This window comes from Sabethes cyaneus, chromosome 2, assembly GCF_943734655.1.
Source record: "Sabethes cyaneus chromosome 2, idSabCyanKW18_F2, whole genome shotgun sequence".
NCBI classification, from domain to species: Eukaryota; Metazoa; Arthropoda; class Insecta; order Diptera; family Culicidae; genus Sabethes; species Sabethes cyaneus.
The window spans coordinates 171,014,600-171,037,719 of NC_071354.1; the positions used below are offsets into that span (position 1 = coordinate 171,014,600).

The 23,120-nt window shown below is 40.8% G+C and overlaps 3 protein-coding genes across 6 annotated transcripts in view; 1 reads left to right on the forward strand and 2 right to left on the reverse strand.

The window, feature by feature from the left end:
* The window catches only part of LOC128738959 (serine-rich adhesin for platelets), a 36,280-nt gene extending 21,638 nt beyond the window's left edge, over nucleotides 1-14,642 (reverse strand). For 2 of the 4 annotated variants that reach the window (XM_053834467.1, XM_053834463.1), the window contains exons 1-2: nucleotides 14,499-14,642; nucleotides 1,311-1,522 (exon numbers count right to left, since the gene is read on the reverse strand). In XM_053834467.1, coding sequence (XP_053690442.1) covers nucleotides 1,311-1,360 — 50 coding nt within the window. In that variant the 5' untranslated portion in view covers nucleotides 1,361-1,522; nucleotides 14,499-14,642. The other 2 variants (XM_053834466.1, XM_053834464.1) reach the window with 2 other exon arrangements.
* Nucleotides 14,643-17,395: 2,753 nt separating this feature from the next.
* Nucleotides 17,396-18,577, forward strand: LOC128737469 (CDAN1-interacting nuclease 1). Its single transcript, XM_053832109.1, has 2 exons — nucleotides 17,396-18,243; nucleotides 18,301-18,577. Exons 1-2 carry the CDS (start codon nucleotides 17,543-17,545, stop codon nucleotides 18,476-18,478), a joined length of 879 nt encoding a protein of 292 aa, XP_053688084.1. The 5' UTR covers nucleotides 17,396-17,542; the 3' UTR covers nucleotides 18,479-18,577.
* Nucleotides 18,578-19,540: 963 nt separating this feature from the next.
* Nucleotides 19,541-20,300, reverse strand: LOC128737599 (mediator of RNA polymerase II transcription subunit 20). Its single transcript, XM_053832271.1, has one exon. The coding sequence runs from the start codon at nucleotides 20,225-20,227 to the stop codon at nucleotides 19,580-19,582; it is 648 nt and encodes a 215-aa protein (XP_053688246.1). The 5' UTR covers nucleotides 20,228-20,300; the 3' UTR covers nucleotides 19,541-19,579.
* Between the last annotated feature and the right edge of the window lie 2,820 nt (nucleotides 20,301-23,120).

The following is a 23,120-nucleotide window of genomic DNA, read 5'->3' on the forward strand; positions in this document are numbered from 1 at the left end:
GGCCCGTACGGAATCTAAGACCCAATTAAAATTTGTTTAGTGAATCTATTGAAGCAGTAGAATTAAACAGAAGCATTGAGATTTTTTTATTTTTAGTCAGTCTTTTTTGTCAGTTCGAACTGATTTCTGCAGTATAACAGATGGTCTGAATTATAAACTATATCATATGTTTTGAACGACTGAACCGATTTGAATGATTTTTATATCAAATGAAAGGTATCAGTATTCTTTATATTTATCATCTGTGTGTAGAGGAGTCAGGTTCATATCACTAACCAACAAGAACCGTGTTAACTAACTCGATATCTATCTCAAATGACAAGTACGATGGCACATATAACAAAAATTTCTTTCACCACCAGGTGGATAAAATCGGTTAAATTTTATGTTAACTTTAGTTGGTGAGAAATGGGAGTCTTCTGTATTTGTAAAAAAAATATGTGTCTAACAAATGTTTATGGTTTATGGTGCAGCTTATACGGCAAATTGATCATTTTAGGGCGAATGTTCACTGTTTATATACTTTTTAACTGTTTTCAAACATCATAAACTCATGTGTTTCTGTTTTGAGTATGAAGGAAACCAATATTATTCATTATAACGATACAGATGGAAGATATAACGCACAAGTGGTATATAACAGCAAAAGCATAATGGAGAAAGAGGCGGAGGTAAAAAATAATAAGGGTTTGCTAATTACCTATTGCTATACTTTGAACTCGCGGAATATCTACAGATTTTGCTTCGAGTCAATTTAACATTTCAGAAATCAATGTCTCAATTTATCGTTCATTTGGAAATAAATATTCGACGCGAATCAGCATCGAATGTACTGAACTAAAAATTCATCAACAACGCAGTTGAAAAATAAATAGTACCGAAAATTGGAAAATAGGTAATACTGAAAATTGTTGCTAGTTACATTCCGTTTATTATTTGACTATACTACAGCCACTAAGATGTCATTAGTTTTAAAAAATGAAACACTATTAATGCTTACACAAACCGCACACAACGCAGTTTTATGCAATTTTATATGATAAAGATAAATTAATTGCACTAAAAACTACTATCAAATAGACACAAGACAAATTCGTCTTCTATTGATTGTCATCGAGATTTGCGCAAGTTTCACACGATATCTCGTGTGTCAAAGGGTCGCTCAATTAACCTGGAATTCATTTCAATTGGCACAAAAGTTTTCATCGCGTAAGACTGTCATTTGTTTGACGACCCCATCAGTAGAGATACGTTCAGTAAATCAAGGTTCGAGTTAACAATCAACCAGGTTGACAAAACAAATTACTTACCCGATGAATGAGTCATCTTCTAGTGCATCGAATACGTCGATGATATCCATTACTCGTGGTGTATCCGCCGATTGGCGGCAGCAAGGGACGTGCTTCTCTGTCCGCACTATCGCTGTCCCAACAAGCTGCCACTACTGTCAGAACTGTTATGGGGGCAATTATCACCACTACATTTGAATCGATTTATTGGATCGTTTCCACTTTTCACTCAGCTGCAGAAGTAAAAATAAATAAACATCAATGAGCAAGATAGAAACAATTTTTCCAACACATCTTTGCACGTATTTTCTAGTCTCAGGTGCTCGGCGTGCCGATGCTGCTGCTGCTGCTACTACGTTCACTGATGCTGCTGTTTGAGCACACCGAACGAAATCAATTAAGTGCCAAAACTCCTATTACAATCATCGATAATTGTTACATTTCTTTTTGTTTGGTCCGCAATAAATCACTTTAATTTTATCTTTTCTTCGGCAATTATCCTATTAACCATAGCGGTGTGATACTTCGGCTATCGTAAGAGTTATCCGCTATAACTTCACACTTGAATTAGTTGCTGCACACACTAACCAGAGATTGGCAGCTATCTACACTGTAAATATGTAAATATCTAGTGATGCTCATCGTAGCAGTCAGTAGCTAATTTACTGATACAATTTCATCGCATTAGACTAACTCACATGGAGCTTAGACGTTTCTGTCTCAGCATGCAGAATAGTTGTAGGTAGGTAATTAGAATGTATACTACGTTGTTTTGCATGGCCATTATCATTCGGTTTGTTCCATTGCCACAATGAAGAGACCATTTCGAAAAATTTCAAAAAACACGGATATGTATGTCAAATAAGCACTGAAACTCGATGATACATAAAAGACAACCGACTACATACAATATCACTGCAATCCGCTTCGGTCAGTTATAGCCCTATCTTAGTAACTATTGCTACGGCACTTTTTCCTGCTTGTTTCAATCGAAGCACATTTCGTAAAATGTTGTACCTACACGTCACAATCCTTTGCTTGTACCGTTTCCCGTGAGACTGAGCACATGTGGAGAAGCGACCCACGGAGAGGTTTTATGTTGCAATTTATCTGGGCAACGATCGTGTGTAAGAAAACACGCTCTATAAGCTGCCCGTATTATGTAATGGCATAATATAGCGAAAATCATTAGGCCTTTCGCTGAAATTAGTATTTCAAGTGATTTCCTATCTGGAGGAATATTTAAGACAAATTTTAATTAAACCTAGTGCTAGTGGACACTCTAATTGTATTATATTAAATTATATTAAGCGGAATGAGAGTCAACCCATCTCCAATTCCGATAAAGCTTTGTGGATGTAAACGTTTCTGTCTTATTAAGTAATTTTGTATATTATCATCATAGAATTAATAGACAAGGTAAATAACGTAATCAGTTAATGATTTTTGAAAAAATCTTATTTTAATTTGAAAATGTCGAAGACAATCAATTGTTAGATGTTAGATATAAAGTCTCACGAAAAAGTGATTGCAGAGTCCAAACTCAGGAAAATTTGGTTTTGGGTCAATACATATAAAAAAAAAATCATAAAGCCAAGGCAAAAGAAAAATTTAAAATTTGTTGCATCGGGTATATTTGGGACCGTTACACTTCCTGTTGTACTTCAGTGAAGTCAACTACGTACTCAAGGATCCTCATTCATCTTTCGCCGACGGTTTGAAGATTTATTGGAAGATACGCTGCAAGGACAATGCAATTTGTCTTCAAGAGACACCGTTACGAATTGGTACAATCTGAACTGCATGCTCATCAACCATGTAAAATGCTCCATTGTTTCTTTTCATCGTATTCAAGAACCTGTTATTTTTAATTACAAGCTCCGTGGTACGAAATCCAACGTGTCGACCAGATGAAAGATATCGGGGTTATTTTGGATAGCTATCGTTTGAACGACATATTTCCTACATTGTGGACAAGGCTTCCAGAAAGGATTCGTATTCCACATCACTAATGCCTTCACTGACCCTCGAATACGATTCTGTTGTCTGGCATCCATATTACCAAAACAGGGTGGAAAGAATTAAATCGATTCAACGCCTCTTCTACGCTTTGCACTCTGTCGTCTGTCATGGGGTTCCAGGTGCCAAGTTATGAAAGTCGATGCCGCCTGATCCACTTGGAGACACTGCAAATACGAAGAAATATCTCAAGAAGAGTTCTGTTTGCTGTTGGTACGTTGCAGGGAAGAATTGACTGTTCTGCTATTCTTGGGGCCCAGAGCACTGCGGAATAATTCGATGCTGAGAATACCTTTTCAACGCACCAACTACGGACAAAACAACTCTTTGACCGCCCAGTCGAACTAAAAAGATTCGCACAGAGTCTCTGAGATTCTTCGCTTTGGTATCGTGTGAAGGAATTCTGCAGAGGATTCGCACAGAATGCCTTGCTTATAGAACCAGGATTCTCATATGAGAATCCAAGAGTTGAATCACCGGGATACCTATGGCTCGATAAGGGAATCGCATGCACTATATAAAATAGCAATCCTCTGGATTCTAAAAGCAAGAATCCAGGTGTGTTAGTTAGGGCGGTATACAGCAAGTTTTCAATCGAGTTGCAGTCGTATTTGAATTTAATTTGTCACGCGAAACAATCCTTCGTAACTTTTGTGTGTTTTCCCACAAAAGACGACTAAGAAAATTGTTACTGTTTGCAATTGTAATTTTAATTGACTGTGCTTGTTATTAGTTATTCATCCATCATTAAGACTGTAGTCTGTTGATATGGACACAAAAAACAAAACTTTGCATTGGAGTGGGTTTTTTATTCGAAAAATCTAGCTTGATTTTTGAATAAGTCCTAACGGCAAATGAGAGATTCTCTTCGCGTCATTTCTCTCATGTCTATCACGACGCTGCAAATACACATGACGGCATCTTTTTCGCACAATACGATTGTGGGCTTCATATGATAATCGTTAAGAAAAATTTGCATTGAAATGCTTTCATGCAGTCGTAACAGACGTAAGAGAGGGGACGTAAAGAGAAACTCTCATTTGCAGTTAGGTCCTATTTAAAAATCAGGTGAGAAATATCCTTTGTATCAGTATCTCAAAATGCCGCTGAGCTAGGCTCAATCTGTTGATGCAAAAAGAGGCATATTTTTATAAGGATTCGAATGACGTAGTGCTTTACGTTTGTGGCACATGGTTGTTATCAACGGTTATTGTCAAATTAATGGCATATTAACCCTGATTTTATCAATGTAAAAGTGACTATCTCTGGATTCCGCTGCGCCAGATTCAATTTTTATATCCATAAGAAATTTATTTTTATATGTATTCCAATAGTTAGTTTACTGCCAGGTTTGCTTTTCGTAGTTTACACCAAATAAAAACCATCCTACTGGAGCAGTGGATGGAGGTAGTTTGTTCGTCTCGCTTGCAAATGAGCTCCCGTATCATGTGCAGTGATATGTACAGTGTAACCACGTATCATATATTCTTCAACGCAGCATACGATACAGTCGACAGAGGTCAGTTAAGCCAGAAAATTTTGAACACGGATTTACAGACAAACTGACACTGGCATGACGGGGGCAATCTACGTCAGACTGAAAGCGGTGGTCAAGTACAGGTAAGGTAGAGGCTGAAAGGAGACGAACGATAATCGTTAACGTCGATGGACTAGAAGCGTTCGTCGAATATGTGTATTTAGCATCGTTAGTGACCACGAAAAACAACAGCGGCGTATTCGATCAGTAATTGGGGCCTACTTTGCACTTTGCTAGATCAAATGCCGACGAGCAAGAAACCAGTTGGTCACGAAACAGTACCAAAAAGAGTACAAAGATCGCGAAGAATTGGAACAACTAGTCCGAGTTAATGATACGCCCCTGTTTTACGAGAAGGTAAACCAATTTCAAAATGGCCACACATCGAAACCTGACATATAGTCGAGGAAGGGAATCTGATCACAAACAGCACCTCAATGGCGAAGTGCCAGACGAAAGCGGAATGGAAGTTAACCTAGGAACGCCCATGCAAGATAGTAATGCCCCAGCACTTTAAGAAGTCAAGCGTGTAATCGGGTTGCTAAAGATCATTAAAGCCACCGGTAAGGACCGCATATTAGCAGAGCTTTATAAACATGGTCGGGAAAAGCTAGCAACGGCTCTACACTGGGTTATTTCCAAAATTTGGGAGGAGAAGAAGCTACCGGAGGAATTGATGGAAGGAGTTCTTTGTCCCATCTACAATGCTGGTAAATATCGGCTACAAGGTACTCTCCCAGATTCTGTTGCGCCAACTATCACCTATAACACTATGGTTTCGTAGTGAATTATCAGGCATGCATCATGGGAGCTCGATGTACTACGGACCAAACTTTCACTATTAACAAATTTTGCAGAAATGTCATCTTCAATGCCTTCAAAGCAGTTTACGATACAGTCGGTCATGACCAGATATGGTAGATAGTGCACGAAGACGAACTGAAGGACTGATCAAAGCTACATTACATTGTTGCGACAAGGTGGCGGCTTATCCTGCATGCTATTGAATGCTTCGGGTTATTTCGATTGGTGGGCAACAAAACGGGAGGTACGATTTTCCCCAAAGGTAGCCAAATCCTAGATCCTCTGTGTTTCATTACTTTCTTCTGTCGTTGTCTCCGTTAATTGTAAAAACTGGTTATAAAAAATTCGTAGATTGCTTTCATATCATAACCAGGATCATTATGCCGGCGGTGGTACTCAATGCCTAGCTGAAAGCGTAGTATAGGATGATGGGGCTTTTTAACCGATTTTTCGCATTCGCTTGTCGCGAAATTTCACCTGCTCCGCTCCACACTCCACCAAAGGGAGAGTAAGCTCGGTCAATCCGCACAAATTTTTTAAATGTTCTTTATACAGCACTATCATCTGGGGTCTTCACCCAGGAACTGACGGACAATTACACAGGTGCTGAGTAACGCTGACTTCTGTAATGCAGCTAGCTTACGATCTAACCTCAGTAGAGGGCTCAGTAGAATAACGACGTCAATAATAGTTACTAATTGTCTACCCATAACGTCCCATACCTATAACGTTCGGTCGGTTGTGGTGAATAAAAAGGTCCGTCAGAACGGTGCGATCCAAATATGTACAGCTTGAAACGGTCGTTGTCTAAGACGGTATCTGGTTTGTAGCAGTGATTTGGTACATCTTCCTCCGACATATCACGTTGCAGCGCCAACTTCTGGTGCAATATCTTTGCTACGTTGTTGTGACGTTCTGTTTTTTCCTGCATTTGCTAGTCAGCTATAATTTGCTCGATAATTTCCTATGGTTAATGGCACATTCGGTATACATCCTCTCGCCGGCATAATCCCGTCTTGAATGGCCATCATGTTGGATTCGACAACTAGAGACATAAGATCGGTTTAATTCATTGGTTGGAGTGGACACCATGTACTGCATTCTGCTTCCAAGATGCAATCTTCTCTTCCATCGACAACAGATTGCATCTGAGGTTGTGGTCTAGCTGCGTGGCACAAACAGCTCTGTATATTTCCTGTTGAGTTGCACATTCTACGAAGTATTCACGCTTCTGACGCACCTGAACAACGCACAGTACTTGAATGTCGACTATTTCTACACGCCCTTCTACTCGTGGTAAAGTAAGTCACCAGTGCCGATTGAGGGTGACGCCTACCAACTTGCTTGAATTCTCGCCGCACCCTCCTCTCAAAATCTTCTAGGTCAGTTTTGCCCCACTTCACTACTCCAAAACTGTAGGGCAACAGGAGAATGGCAAATGTATTCAGTGCGTACCGTACCTTATTCTCCGCGTTGAGAAATGACTTTAAGACATAGTTCACTTGACATACACATTTATCCCGCAGCTCTATCTTGATATCGGAGTGGCGAATACTGGTGGCCTGCTTGAAACCAAGGTATTTTACGACTCGCTACGAACCATATCCTTAATCTCACTCGTCCCTATAATATCCCGCGTAGCCATCAAAACTAGTTAAGCATCCTACTTGAAGTTATACTGATCGGCATTTGTCAACCCCAGATTCCATGGCGGTATCGCTGCTCTCTCAACTAATTTTTTTTGTGGAGTCACTTTAACAGCATGGGCCATCCGTTACTTCTGCGGAGTTGGGATTTAAGTGAGAGGCGTGAATGCTAACCACTACACCGGGATTGACCCCAGGATAGAGCTCAAAATGAATGCGTCAAAAACCAAACACAAGAGGCAAACCAGCCGCAGGTTGCAAACCTCTCAAATATAGAACAAAAAAAGAAAACCAAATACATGAAAAAACAGGCTCAAAGGAGACAAACGCGCGGCTTCGGCCTTTGGCAGATGACATCATCGGACAATATCACTAGTAAGCAGATCCAGCGGTATATTCGGTAGAAAATCGGACCTACCTACCCTTCGCAAACCCCACGATCAAGAAGCATGCGCCACGGTACGAGACTGATCATGTTCATAACTTTCAACTTTTATTAAAATAGCGGTTTTTTAGGGAATTGAAGATGTGATGCTGCTGGCGAAAGGTATACGCACCCTTGTCAAATTAACTAATGTTTATTTGAGCGTCTTAGTAGAATACGTGAAACGCTTGCCATGTTCAAGTGGAAGTTGCTGCGAACGGCGGAGTACAAACTTGAAGCGAATAGTAGCGGAGGCATATGATTCACGAGTTACAGGCACTGCTTGACTTGAGAGATTACTATCGTACATCTGGCAAAAGTAAGCAGGCTACGGTGGAGTAGGCACGCCGTAAGGATGCCGGGCGACAGTGTGAAAAAACGATTCCCGTCAGCAACCCCGGCTGGTAAACGGCTGAATAATGCGTACCGTCGGTGCCTTGTGCACGTGTAGGCATAAAATAGACCCTACAGTGGTTCATAGCCTCTTATTCAGCAACTCCTATTCCTACCGCCTCGTGGTACCAGCCGGAATACGAGCAACTTTGGTGGAGATCGGGTAACCAACCCCGGTGGAAGCCAAGGTCGTATGCTGACAGGAAAGGAGGGCTCTTTCGAGCTTCGTTGGCCCTCCGGCGAAACAGGGGGTGGGTGTAGCATGCTTTGCAAGCCGTCACCACGAAAAATACTAAAGCATGGAACGAAGAACAAATATATTCTTACTGGAACAATCGGAATAGACCCGCGCGACGAAAAAGGACTATGGATTGGAAACTCGGGACGTGGAACTGCCGATCTCTCAACTTGCAAGGGAGCACTCGAGTGCTCTCCGACGTATTGAAGAGCCGCAAGTTCGACGTCGTAGCGCTGCAGGATGTGTGCTGGAAGAGCTCAACGGTACGTACGTTCAGAGATGGACATACCATCTACCAGAGCTGCGGCAACATACACGAGCTGGGTACAGCTTTCATAGTGATGGGCGAGATGCGGAAACGGGTGATTGGGTGGTGGCCAATCAATCCTCGAATGTGCAGGTTGAGAATCAAGGGCCGATTCTTCAACATAAGCATCATCAACGTGCACAGCCCTCACCTCAGAAGTACCGATGACGACAAGGATGAATTCTACGCGCAGTTGGAGAGTGAATACGACCGCTGCCCAAAACATGATATCAAGATCGTCATCGGGGATTTCAATGCTCAGGTCGGCCAGGAGGAGGAATACAAACCGGTGATTGGAAGGTTCAGTGCACACCAGCGAACCAATGAAATGGGCCTAAGACTTATCGACTTTGCCGCCTCCAAGAATATGGCCGTACGTAGTACCTTTTTCCAGCACAGAATCCACCATAAGTACACCTGGAGGTCACCAAATCAGACAGAATCACAGATCGACCACGTTTTGATCGACAGTCGGCATTTCTCAGACATTATCGACGTCAGATCCTATCGAAGCGCTAACGTTGACTCGGACCACTACCTAGTGATGGTTAAGATGCGCCCAAGACTCTCCGTTGTGAACAACATTCGGTACCGACGCCAGCCTCGGTTAGATCTCGCGCGGCTGAAGCAGCCAGACGTCGCCGCAAACTACGCGCATTCACTCGAAGCTGCACTGCCGGAAGAGGACGAGCTGGACGAAGCCCCTCTCGAGGACTGTTGGAACACTATCAAAACAGCCATCAGCAGTGTAGCGGAGAGCTCCATCGGGCATGTGGCCCGGAATCAGCGGAACGATTGGTTTGACGATGAATGTAGGAGGGTGATGGATGAGGAGAACGCTGCGCGGGCGGCCAAGATGCGCAGTGCCACACGTCAGAACGTGGAAAGACACAAACAGAAGAAGATGCAGCGAAACCAAATCTTTCGGGAGAAAAAGCGCAACCTGGAAGAGCAGGAATATGCAGAGTTGGAGCGGCTGCATCGTTCTCAGGAAACGCGGAAGTTCTACCAGAAACTGAACGGATCCCGCAAAGGCTTTGTGCCACGAGCCGAAATGTGTCGGGATAAGACTGGCAGTATTCTGACGGACGATCGTGAGGTGACGGATAGGTGGAAGCAGCACTTCGACGAACACTTGAATGGCGCCCAGGCGGAAAACCATGGCGGCGGGGAAAGCGATTTCGACGGTGCAACAAACGGGGAAGAGGTGCCAACCCCAACGATAGGCGAAGTTAAGGAGGCCATCATGCAGCTAAGGAACAACAAGTCAGCTGGAAAAGATGGCATCGGAGCGGAGCTTATTAAAATGGGACCAGAAAAGCTGGCCGTTTGTCTGCACCGACTAATTGTTAGAATTTGGGATACGGAACAGCTACCGGAGGAGTGGAAAGATGGGGTTATCTGCCCGATCTACAAAAAGAGCGACAAGTTGGACTGTGAGAACTATCGAGCGATCACCGTTCTCAATGCCGCTTATAAAGTGCTGTCCCAAATCATTTTCCACCGTCTATCACCAATTGCGAATAGATTTGTGGGAACTTATCAAGCCGGCTTCGTCGAAGGTCGGTCCACAACGGATCAAATATTTACACTACGGCAAATCCTCCAAAAGGGCCGTGAATACAGAGTTCCCACGCATCATTTATTCGTTGACTTCAAAGCCGCATATGATACCATCGACCGGAAAGAGCTATGGAAAATCATGGACGAGAACAGCTTCCCCAGGAAGCTCATCAAACTGATTAAATCTACGATGGATGGTACGCAGTGCTGTGTTCGGATTTCGGGTGGATTGTCAAGTTCATTCGAATCACACAGAGGGCTTCGTCAAGGTGATGGTCTTTCATGCCTGCTGTTCAACATAGCGCTACAAGGTGTTATGAACCGAGCGGATATCAACACGCGGGGCACGATATTCAACAAATCTAGTCAATTCGTCTGCTTTGCCGATGACATGGATATTATCGGCAGAACATCTGTGGCGGTGGCTGAACAGTACACCAGACTAAAGCGCGAAGCAGAAAAGATTGGGTTAAAGGTAAATACGTCTAAAACAAAGTACATGCTGGCCAGCGGAACCGAGGCCGAACGACACCGCTTGGGCAGTAGTATATTGATCGACGGCGATGAGTTTGAGGTAGTCGATGAATTTGTCTACCTTGGCTCACTGGTAACGGCGGACAATGATACCAGCCGTGAGATTCGAAGGCGTATTATCAGCGGAAGTCGTGCTTACTATGGGCTCCCCAAGCAATTGCGGTCGAGCAGACTAAGTCCCCTTACAAAGTGCACCCTGTACAAGACGCTTATTAGACCGGTTGTTCTCTACGGGCATGAAACATGGACAATGCTCGAGGAGGACCTGCGAGTGCTCGGAGTTTTCGAACGACGAGTGCTAAGCGATCTTCGGCGGCGTACAGGAGAACGGAGTATGGAGGCGGAGGATGAACCATGAACTCGCACAGCTCTATGGCGAACCCAGTATCCAGAAGGTGGCTAAAGCTGGACGGATGCGATGGGCAGGGCATGTTGCAAGAATGCCGGACAACTACCCTGCAAAGATGGTGTTCGCCTCAAATCCGGTAGGAACAAGACGACCAGGAGCGCAGCGAGCAAGATGGTTAGACCAGGTGGAGCGAGATCTGGCGGAGAGTACTCGGTGTCCGAGGAATTGGAGAGCGGTAGCCCTCAACCGAGTTACATGGAGAAATTTTGTTCAACAGGCTTTGTCTTAGGACAGCAAGCCACCTAAGTAAGTAAGTAAAAAGTCAACAACTCCAGAACAGAGTAAAATTTCGTTCGATCCTGTTGTTTTCTGGTCAAATTTAGCGTCTGGGGTATACATCCAGGGGTGTAACATTAGTTATAAAAGACAGACATCCTCCTAAATGCCCGCAAATTCAACCGATTTAACAATTTTTGGTATTGACGAAGGTACGCTTATAAAAACATGTCTCTCCAGCAGAAGCCATTCAACAATTTGAAATGTTTTGTCCAAAGCAAAACCTTGGTGCTACATGCCGCATTCGGATCTTGACCTTCTGTTTTTTATTCGACAGACAATTGCGGGGCTAGTGCTCTTCCAGCCGAAATTCGAACATACTTCGTTTGGCTTGTGACTAAAAACTGGAAGTATTCATACTTTCTGGGACAGTTTTAATTATACTCCATTGATAAGAATAATAAACCTGGTGCCAATCTCTTCCATATGTGTAACAACTCTTCTAAAAACTGCATTTTTTGAATACCCCAAAAACTGCATTCTAAATTTTCCCCAAAATGCACAACGACTTTTCAAATCGACCGTCAGTGGCTGCCTCAGATGAAGTAAAGCAAGGCTATTTTTGTTTAACAATAATGGCTTGCGTAGCATCGTTTAGCATACGACGCGGCATGATGACATTCAGATCTAATAATAAAACATAGGGTTACCACATATCTACCACACTTTTCCAATCAATGGAAAATTTGTGTTTTTACTACGCATAATTATGTATATCGCGGATGCATCAGCAGACCCATTTTTAATTCAAATCCCTGGTTTCGTTTCTCTATACGACACCACTCTCCAACTAATCAATAAAATAATTATCACGCGATAATTTCTCTGCCTGCACCTTTCCTCGGGGTTAGCCCATTGTGTTATTATTACGTTGATTCATGCACCGAAAAGCCGATGCAATATAATGTATTCGAAAGTCACCTATATATGTACGATAGTTGAGGCGCATAGAAGCCCTTACGGGTTTAACCGTATATTACAGACACTAAACTAGATATGAGCCGTACTAGGTACAACAGAGGCAGCAGCATTGCATTGTGCTCATCCGACTTTGGGACGGCTAACTAGGCCCTTCGCTATCCGGAGGAAAAATATTGTAAAAAAAAAATCGGTTTGCCATCCGTCGAACCGGTGGATTAGTTTGCGGCTATTTTTAAAGCAGCAGTTTCTTTTTCGCCACTAAGGCATATGTCGTTGGCCGTCATTACGATATCAATCGTGAAAGGGGGCGAAAATGGTCCATGACAAATTAACCAGTTTCACAGTGTATCTTCGGAGCATGTCAGATAATTGAATGGCATAAGGATAAATATATTTTTTATTTGCCAAATATTCATAAAAACGAATCATTACGCCACAAGAAACATCACACACTAAGTTACGGTAGTGACATCCAAATAAGAAAGGTATAAAACTAGCCTATGGACAAAAGAAAGTCAACTGTAAAGTTGAAGGGGGGCTCTCGCCCAACAATAAAGGCGGAAATCAATCACGAATTTTGCGTATTTATCAAAAGATTGTTCACATATTGTGAACCGATTGAGTCACGATTTGTTATCACTTTGCGAACATTTATGATATTATCAATGTTACCAGAGTACCATAATACACTGACACTTTTTTAAAATGACGTAAATCAGACTTAATCAAACCAAGTGAAAGTTTATTTCCCTATATGTTTGCCTGCAGAGAACAGGTAGCTCTTGCTCGGTTCCTTTACCCTTACAACCTTATCAAAAAGTGACATAAAATAGATGATCTATTATAATGATAGCAGCCTCCTACAAGGGAAAAATCGATGTCAAACCTTGGCCGGTTCAGGCTTGAGATTCTCCAATATAAAAACTTTTTGCGTATTACTACAGAATCAAACCGTGCTGCTTGAACCAAAGATGCTGATACAGCATCAGACCAGCCAGTAAAATACGACAATAGAGCAGAACCTTGGAATATAGCAAACTTCGCCATTTTAACTAAAAAATGTCACAATTTAATTTACCAAGTTCAAAAAGCAGTAAAAAACGAAAGTTACACTATTAACTAACAATGATAAAATCGAAAATAACTTGTTTTTATACATGGTTTTCAATAATTGTTTCGATTCCTATGCATCAAAAATTCGATTGACTATGAATCAAAAGTTGAACGCTCCTGAATATTGTTGATCTGGTAGTAAAGTGCAAACTGTAATTAATTGATCAATGAATTATTTATTTATTCTAGCGAACCTTAAGTTAATATGCATGTCCTTGTGAAAACTTTATTCCTTAAACAAAGTTTTACTTGTAATTTAGATGTTCTTGTGGTTTCCTTGCCCACTGTAGATTACCATGTCAAACTGCGTTTACTTGAACTATATCTTATCCAATCTCCATATTCTTAGAGGTAAGATATCCGATTTTTCTACCCGGATTGACGTTTCGATACGCAGATTTCACTAATTGATCACTGCATGGAATCCATGGAACCAAGATCCGCGAATTTCATTTAGTGGTCTTTTTAAACAGACCAACAGTCTAGTCGATTCGTGGCATAGGTAGGTAGGTATATAAAAACAGCAAAAACTAAAATGAAAAAATCTTCGTCTGCCTTGATGGCCTCTTCTTGCTTCTCTTTGTCGTGTACTTCTGGCAGATTGGTCTCACTCTATCGCACTTTCGGAACCGAAATGCTTCGATTGCTTCACACACAACATAGAGCTTAATAATTCACTGCACCACCGGGGAAAATAGACTGTGAGTAATTCTTTTTTCGTCTATTTTGACACATGCAAATTCGCAGGCAGGCCCATTCCCTGCCCTTTGCTATACGTTCTTGCCTTTGAACGGAAACGAACTCCAGCACAGAGGATATTACTTCACTTTTCAGCTCTTTTTAGTATCTCCAATTTAACTGGAATGCAGATATGCAATGAAATTGGGTGCGGTTTTTGTTAACCTTTTTCTAGCGAAACGAAAGAAAACTGAACACATTACTAACTTTGTCTTCCATTTGCAACAGCAGCAGCAGCGCAGAAACTGTATTCCGAGCAGCTCTTGATCATTTGCATTTACTAATACCTTTTTTTAATGAAATACACGATCTATGACACTAACACTCGATGCACTAGAAAATTGCAAATTGCAGCATACGTACAGAGATTCAGGAAAAAAAACAATATTGACTGAAAAACTACTAAATTTCCTCGCGCGATCAGCAACACTCTCGTTGCTGCAAAGAAACTCGAAAGAATGATGATTGATGACAATTCGAGGGTAACGTTTTGGATTCGTGAAAACGAACCATACGAAAGCTCCTCTGAAAAAGCTCCGAGTTTTGACATTTTACTGACCGTCAAAAACAAAGGTGCCAAATTATACTTTTTTCTTTATTGTTAAATTCAGAGAGTGAATCAACAAAAGGGCAAATGTCGCAAAGGTTGCTAACGACGCTAACGTTGCAAACGTATAAACAAAACCACAGAGAACAGACATCCAAGCTAGAACAAATTTTTCGTAATTTTCTGTGTAAAAATTCAAACGAAAAACCGTTAAAATTACAACAGTTATCAAATGCCGCCTAGCCTACGAATCGCCAAACTAAATTGACTGTCAATCACCGTCAAGTATTTCCGTCAATTAACGATGAGAGATAACACTTGAAATAACTATCGGCCATTTACCGATGATTTGACGGATACTATTTCGAACAAAACTAGTCAAACATCAACAGTAATAATAATGATAATTAGCATAACAACACGATAACATCAAAAGAAGACCGAATTTTGCCATGTGTGTGTCACAAATCGCAAATCATTTCTAACAATGAAGTTTGCCGATACTATCGATACCACACTAGTTTCGATAGTGTCAACAAACCTTTGTACCATTCCCATCGTTCAGTTTGTTTACCGATGAGCTTTTGATGCATTTTTGGTTTTGGCATAAGTAAAAAGGGAAAGAAATATACAGCCTGAATTCGTTAATTGGGTCACGACTCCATTCCAGCTGATTCGCTAATTGGGCCGACTGACAGTTGTTACAAATTTCTAAGCTCGAAAATTCCATATAATTTTGACATTCAAGTTGTCACATAGCCCAATTAGCGAACACCTAATTAACGAACCGCCCAATTAACGAACCACCAATTAACGAAACTTTGCTGTATTGGATTTCTGTTTTGACAGATGCTTGCGGGTGGCGCCGCCATCAAACGAATCGCCAAACTAACAAATGCGAGGGGTAACTTCGGGTAACTTTAACGTGAACGAGGAGTTATTTCGAAATGACCGTTACAAAAATTTACACAGGTTGGGTATGCCAGTCTGGATGTCTGTTCTCTGTGACAAAACCGAGTGAGAATTGATTTTTCTATTAACTTATTGCGACATTTGCCCCTATTTAGACTACTCCAATTTACATGATTATCACAGTCGAATCTCGCACACGTTGAAAAAGAAGGGCATGAAGGAAAAATAAGTCGACACTCATAACACAGACAAACAGATATAACACTTGGAAGAAAAATCAACAAAAATTATCGTACCTCACATTTAGCCTGAACACCAGCACCATCTATGATAGACATTCCCAAATATCAAATAGCAACAGGGCTATCCGCATATTCGCATCAGTGAGTCAGGTAACACCACCCCATCGACATCTCTATATCGAGCTGCAGCGAACATCAGCGACAGCATGTCCTGGGCTCAAAATTTGACAGCAGGTCCAAATCAGACTGCTGGCAGTTGAATGAAACGCAGTGCTGACATGCTATCTCATTTTCGCACACACGAGATGTTGGCGGCGAAAACCAGGGGTGAGAAACGAACGTCAAATGCATATGATTGCTGTGTAACCGTTTTTTCTGACGTTTCGGTCCGAGTGACGGCTAACCACGGGAATGACACTTACAATACCAACCTGTATACAAAAAAACGTAGCCAACATAGAGCGGGCCCAAGCTGACAGCTTCATAGATGGGCTCAAGCTGACAACCGAGTCGGATGTATAAATTGTTAAATTTTGTTAGTTTTAGTTCGATTTTAGCCAAGGTTTTAGCATCACATAGCCAATGTCAAGCAGACAATTGATGCGAAATACATGAAACTGTGAAAATGGTTAGTTAAATTTGTTTTGCGAAATCGCTTTGCGTTTGCCGCGTTTTTCATGTGAGCAACGAAAATGTGACGTCATATCAGCCCCCTGCGGCTAACGCTTTATTCAATGGAAATTCTAATTGCCGGCAAGCTAGTTGAAGGATGCTCTCTTCACTCCTACATGAGAAAGAGACAGCATGATTACATACCCTTGGCGAAAACATGGTTGCCTGCCGATGGGGTGGGTAACACAGTAACCTCTTGTTTACGACGACAGTTTATGGTTTATATTCGAGCAGTGCAGCAGTTTGTTGTTGTTTACATTGATATGAAGAAGAAGAAGGAAACACTTCTGGTACCCGCTCACACTTACACGGAATCGCGTAAGCAATTTTCAGAGAATTTGTGACATCAAAACCAAATATATTTCTGTCTCTCTTTTACTATAGTACATGTTGTCATTACCAGTAAGTGTCAAGATCATAAACAAACAAAAAACATAATGGTATCAAACGTCACGTAAAATACTCTATATTACTAGAGTGACTATATACAGAGTGGCGACAATGTCAAAATTGGAATGATAATTATCTGTCAGTGTCATTCCAATCGAGCAGACGACCTATCCAACGCGTATGCAGGAAAGAGACAGAAAAACCTTGGAAAACCCGCATTGCATACATTTGGGATGACTTGTCGCTACTCTGTATATAGTCACTCTAGATAATACTTTGGTTTTCACGTGATTTTCACTTTATCGTTAGGTATTTTGTAATAGCGTGTATTTTCGATTTTCGAGCAATTCTGATTCTTTTGTTTCTGAGCGAGGTAGCGATAGCGAACGAATGTCATATTAGTAGGTAAACACAAGTGGATCCTGGATTCCGGCAATCTCGGTATCGGTACATAAACGGCTAGAAAAATGCCCCACGTATCAGTCATTTTTCAGTTGTGCTTATAATCAACTGCGGTTTGTAATTGTTAAAAATTTGTGCTTTTGTTTAATATCCTAATATTGTAAGAATGGTTATATTAAACTACGAGCAGTACAATGAAATTGTACAGTTCATTCAAAATTTTCGCGGTTTATCTATTGACTGCAATCGGGAGCTAGTACATAGATTTCCTCAACATAATCCGGATACATTAGGTAGCATACTAGCTCGTGAAGTTCGTCAACGCTTGAAACAGTCGCATGCTAAAATAAGTGCTCGTGCGGAGAGCCTTTTGGCAGACTATAATAAACAAGTTCAAAGTACGGGATCACTCAACGTGCTTTTGAAAATGGCAATATCCTTACGCTTTCCACCACTTTCCCTCTGTCGAATTATTCTTATCAAAAGATATCCAGAGAATACGAAATCGGACGTTACAGAAATGCTTCGTAACCCGGATTTGATTAAGGATTCAATATTAGGTGCCAACGTAGGCTATTGCATGTACAACGAAAACATGGAAGGTCCTATTACAGATACAATACGCAGATGCATCGGCGAGGAATATGAGGTCAAACTGAAACAGATGGCTCGAGCCGTCGGAATGTCTTTTTACGATGAAGGCGATTTGCGGCGGACTGGCTACGACAAGACGCCCGATCTTAAGTTAGCGATTCCGTGTCTCTACAAGGGACGGATAGTCAATTGGATCGAAAGTAAGGCCTCATTCGGCGATATGGAGACGCACATAGGATACATGCGGGATCAGCTCGTTAGCTATGGCAATAGGTAATTTTTCATGGAGGTAAACGGCACTTGAAACTAACTAATTTTAAACGATTTTAGATTCGGCAGTGGGATGGTTATATACTGGTTTGGATACTTGGATATGATAGCAGATTACGGCGAGAATGCAGATTATGTTACGATTGTGGACACATTTCCAGCCCCCGAGGAATTAGAATTCCTTCGTTTCAATATTCCCGAGGACTTTAAACAGGAGCATGAGAAGATAGATAGTTAGCATTAAGTTTTAAAGGTTGTTTTTATAAATTGATTTTGTAACTTTTTTTTGCTAATAATTGTGAATAGATCTTTTGTATTCAAATAAACCGTTACATATTTAACGATATTTTATCAAAAGAATTTTAGTTACCTATGAAAAGTTGTATCCTTGTGATTTAACTGAAATACAGTGGACTCTCGGAAAAGTTAACTCTCTGAAAAGTTAATTGTTCAGAAAAGTTAAGCGAATATCAGCTCTCATGCAACGCTCTAAAAAGTTAATTTTTGCCTTAACTTTTCTGAGAGTTTGAATTTATTGGTTGTCCAAGCGTTCGTTCACACACACGTGTGTTTACCTTCTATCTTTATTTCTCATTTTTCGGTTTATTGTCGCCCTTGCACAGTTTCATACAGAGTCGCATCATAACTGGGATTAAATTAAATTCTTATACTGGACAGTTCCAATAATAGTTCAATACGGGCACATAGTTACTTCTGGATTATTGATATCATACTGGAAAAGCGCAAACTCAGATTGAATTTTAAATGCAAAAGAAGGAACTAAAAATAAGCGTGAACATTATCAAAACAAAAGTAAAGTAGTGAACAAAAGTGAACTAGTGAACCGACTATTTTAAACTTACTGAAAGGAACAAATTATTATTTCATAAAGATCTTACCACATATTTCTTTTAATTAGAACTTAATAAATAAATACATAAAAATGTGTATCCTATGTCCTGGAATGCATCTTACGCCTTTGTATTTATCATTTTCAATGATTTTTAGGACTACTCAGAAAAGTTAATATTTCGGAAAAGTTAATCGACCCATTCCCCAATCGATTAACGTTTCCGGGAGTCCACTGTATTTATCAATATTTTTAAAGAATGAAATAAATTTGAATGGGCTGATTTTTAGATTAAAATGTTTATCATCCAATTATTGAATTTATCTGTAGTCAGTAATTTCGGCGAATCGGATCCGATCGAAAGTAAGATTTAATAATTAGTTTAAGGAGAATAGAAATAGGACTGCGGTAAACAAACTAATACACGTGGGAGCAGACTTTTTTTCTTGATATTTAGGTATATTGATATAATAAGTAACACAAAATTACTTATGATCTAGGTGCCACCGCAGATGTTTGCTTTCGGTAGTTGGTGAAATGTTCCAAATACTGATTGATGGTATCAATGGGTTGGTAGATATCGTTAGCCTTTGTGAGGTTTGTGTTCATATTGATTCGCTGTGCAAAATAGGCCGGAATGGAACTGGATACATTTGAACCAAGGAATCCTTGTAAAAATTCGCGCATCAGCTCCCAGCAACTAGCTGCAATCAAGCAGGGCCGATATTCTACCTCAACCAGCACACCTTTGAAATTCTGGCTCATAGTAACGCTACCAAGTTTAATGAGAAAATCACCGAACTCGAACCTGGGTCCTTTCGATTCTATCTTGGTTTGCTTTTTTGAAGTGTACACTGGCGAGATTCTTGTCATCAGCAAATCGAACAGCCCATCCGTCACCAAAGGGATCTGCTTGGTGCCCGTGTCCAGAATAGAAAATACAGATGCCGGCTGTTCAGAGTTGTGTAGGATGTGGACAGTTTTTGTAGGAGGTATTGAAGTATACGTTTCACAGTCCACCAAAAAATGACCCACTTGTACGGCGCCCAACGCTAACACGCGTTTAACAAGAAACTCGATTGTTTGGGCTCCTGATTTATTTTCTACTGGATACGGCTGAAGTATAGTGACACCCATTGCTTCTCAGCATATAACAATATTGTTTAAATATACAGACACAAAAATCTTCCGGTGGAAACGAATGAAACTCGCGTCTTGTTTATATTTTAAATTCCAAAAAAACATTCCATGGGAATCAGAGATGCCAGATTTTTCTGAAAATATTATTAGAGCTGCTCGAAAATCGGCATCGGCAGCTTGAATTTGTTAAAGCCCTGATATGACAGTAGATACATTTAGAGGGCTTTGGAATTTGTTAGTATGTAAGGAACTGTTAAATATTACGTAACACCAAAAACGCAAACCATAAATCAAGCAGGGGCTTGCGATGGGTGCCATGTTTTTGTTGCCAACATCTCAGCACATCTCGACAAGGTTGGCAGCAAATTTACCTGTCAGACGGGCGCTTTTCCTGATGCAATAGTGCCCTTCGTTAAGTCGACTATAAAACACCGTCCGTTAAGATAGGGATAGCACCCCGCTGAAATCAAGGTGATGTCATCTGGCAGATACTGGCGCCCTTGCTTACAAACAGACAGGCCAAAAAAGTTTCAGCTGTTTAAACGGCAAGTTAAAATTAGGCATTAGGACTAAATTCAAAAAGCCATTATGCCTGTAAAATGTTAAGACCAAGGGTAAGTCGCACTGATAAAAATAGACACGGCGTTACCAAAAGATCTTACACATGAATTTCAACGTGCAAATATTGATAATCTTGTTTTATATGTCAATCATTCGGGCAATTGAAGCGGCACAGTAAGGCACAGATTGAACAAAATTTCTATATGAATGAGGTGAACGGAATGTTCTCAGCGACTTGGTTAAAACACACGCTACATTCGCTATAAACGATAAGGAAATTTTTCCAAAATGTAAACAAGGGCACCAGTATCTGTCAATTGATGGTATGATGATTTGGTCTATTCAAGGTTTATTTCTGTCGCAACCTTGATCGTGACTTCGTGCTAATCATATACAAAAACATTAAAAAAATTGCTTTCGAATACGAACGTTATTGCTTTGTCGTATACGATTAAACAACTGTCTAAAAATTATTGGCATAATGAAGGATAAACTACGCTTTATTCACTATATATGAAATTTCGGCAAACCGACGTTGAGAATACAAATTCCTTTTATGCTGAATTTCGTTCCGTTTCTTCTGATAGAACGGTAATTGCTATAGGTTTATTTACTTTGCTCGATTGATTCCAATAATGATACAGCGATGACATTTTATCATTCAATTGACATTTTATCTGACAATTTGACATTTTATCTGTCAAAAGTCATAAAACGACTCTTTTTATACGACCGTTCAGAAACACGACTATTTCAACCGTCATTTCCAGTAAGGGAATGCGCGCACAATATTGTGCTTTGCAGCTGTACCTGGATTAATCCAGATTATTTTCTCTAATGCCAACGTATATGACAAAACAAAACAGCAACATTGCAGTTGTTACTCTTCCTCTTTCTCACTCACAGTATTCGCATTGTCGCACTTTTATGGTACCGCCAGAGTAAATGCGACAGCGACGCGATGCGACTTCGCTAACATTCGTTTAAATACGCAGCACTTTTTCGCCGAAAGCAGGGCTGTGTATTTAAACGAATGTGAGCGAAGTCGTGTCGCGTTTACTCTGTACGGGGCCTTAGACTGCGGTGTCCAGTAAGGTGCAAAATGCGGGATATTTATTTCTAATAGCGAATTCATAAATTAACCTGGGTTGGTGCTAGCTCGAACCCGAAATTTATGAACGATACGGGCAGTTTGACAGATCGACCCGTAAACCGTAATGCTAGACAGTTTTAGCCTGCGCTTCAAACTGAATGCTGTCAGTTTAACCGAAATCTAATCTCGGTTAATTTATGAACGCTTTGACAGCACTTCGATTAAAACTGAGTGCTAATCGACCTGAGCCAGGTTAATTTATGAATTCGCTATAAGCATACATCTGAAGATAGAATTAACAAAAGCGCGAATGTCGCAAGCGTAAACAAACCGAGTGAGGGTTGATTTTCCTATGCTGGTCCAGCAAAAAGTAACTCTCACTCGTTTTGTTTACATTTGCGACATTCGCCCTTTTGTTAATTCTATCTGATCTCTCCCCCGCTTAGGCGCGTCCAGCAGAAATCGAACAAAAATCTGGCAGCGAAAAACTTTTTCTGCCAGGCATTCTGCCGGATTTCTGGCCGCCGTCACCCGTGAAAACTAGCAGAAATGCAACAACCGATTCTGGCAGAAATTTCGCCTGACGGTTTTGTCAGCCAGATTTTTGTTCGATTTCTGCCAGCCATGACGGACAGAACCGATACCGAAACCGATTCAACCGGTTTGTGTTTTTTGCATAACTTTTTAATTAAAAAAAGCTGTCATCAATAATAAATACAATACAATACATAGATACATTTGCGCATTTTACACTACTTTATTGTTCATTCTTACGTTCAGCTTATTTTTGTTAGTTTTCGGTGCATTTCAGAAGCTGAAACCAGATGAGCGGGACCTTTGGTCTGAAAACAAAAAGAATGCACGGAGCACGCACGTTATTGGAATCGACCATTTAAAACGTTTCGTGAGGCTTTAAAAACAGAAACTAAATCCCTCAGAAACACGTTGAATATTATTTTCTTACCTGTAATGCAGAACTGCAACATTAGGCAGCATCGTGTGAAACACATATCTTCCATTTTAAAATGTCATTTTTGACATACAGAAAAGCGAGCGAAAAACGAAGAAGACGAACCGGTTCTGAATGTCAAATTTTGCCGGCGCCATATTGATTCTGTTCGATTTCTGCCGGGCATCCGAATTTTTCCTAAGCGGGCCTCTCTCTTGAAGTCTTCAACCTCTGTTACTCTCAGCATCTTAGGATCTCTAATTATAATTAATCTTCAAAAATATTTG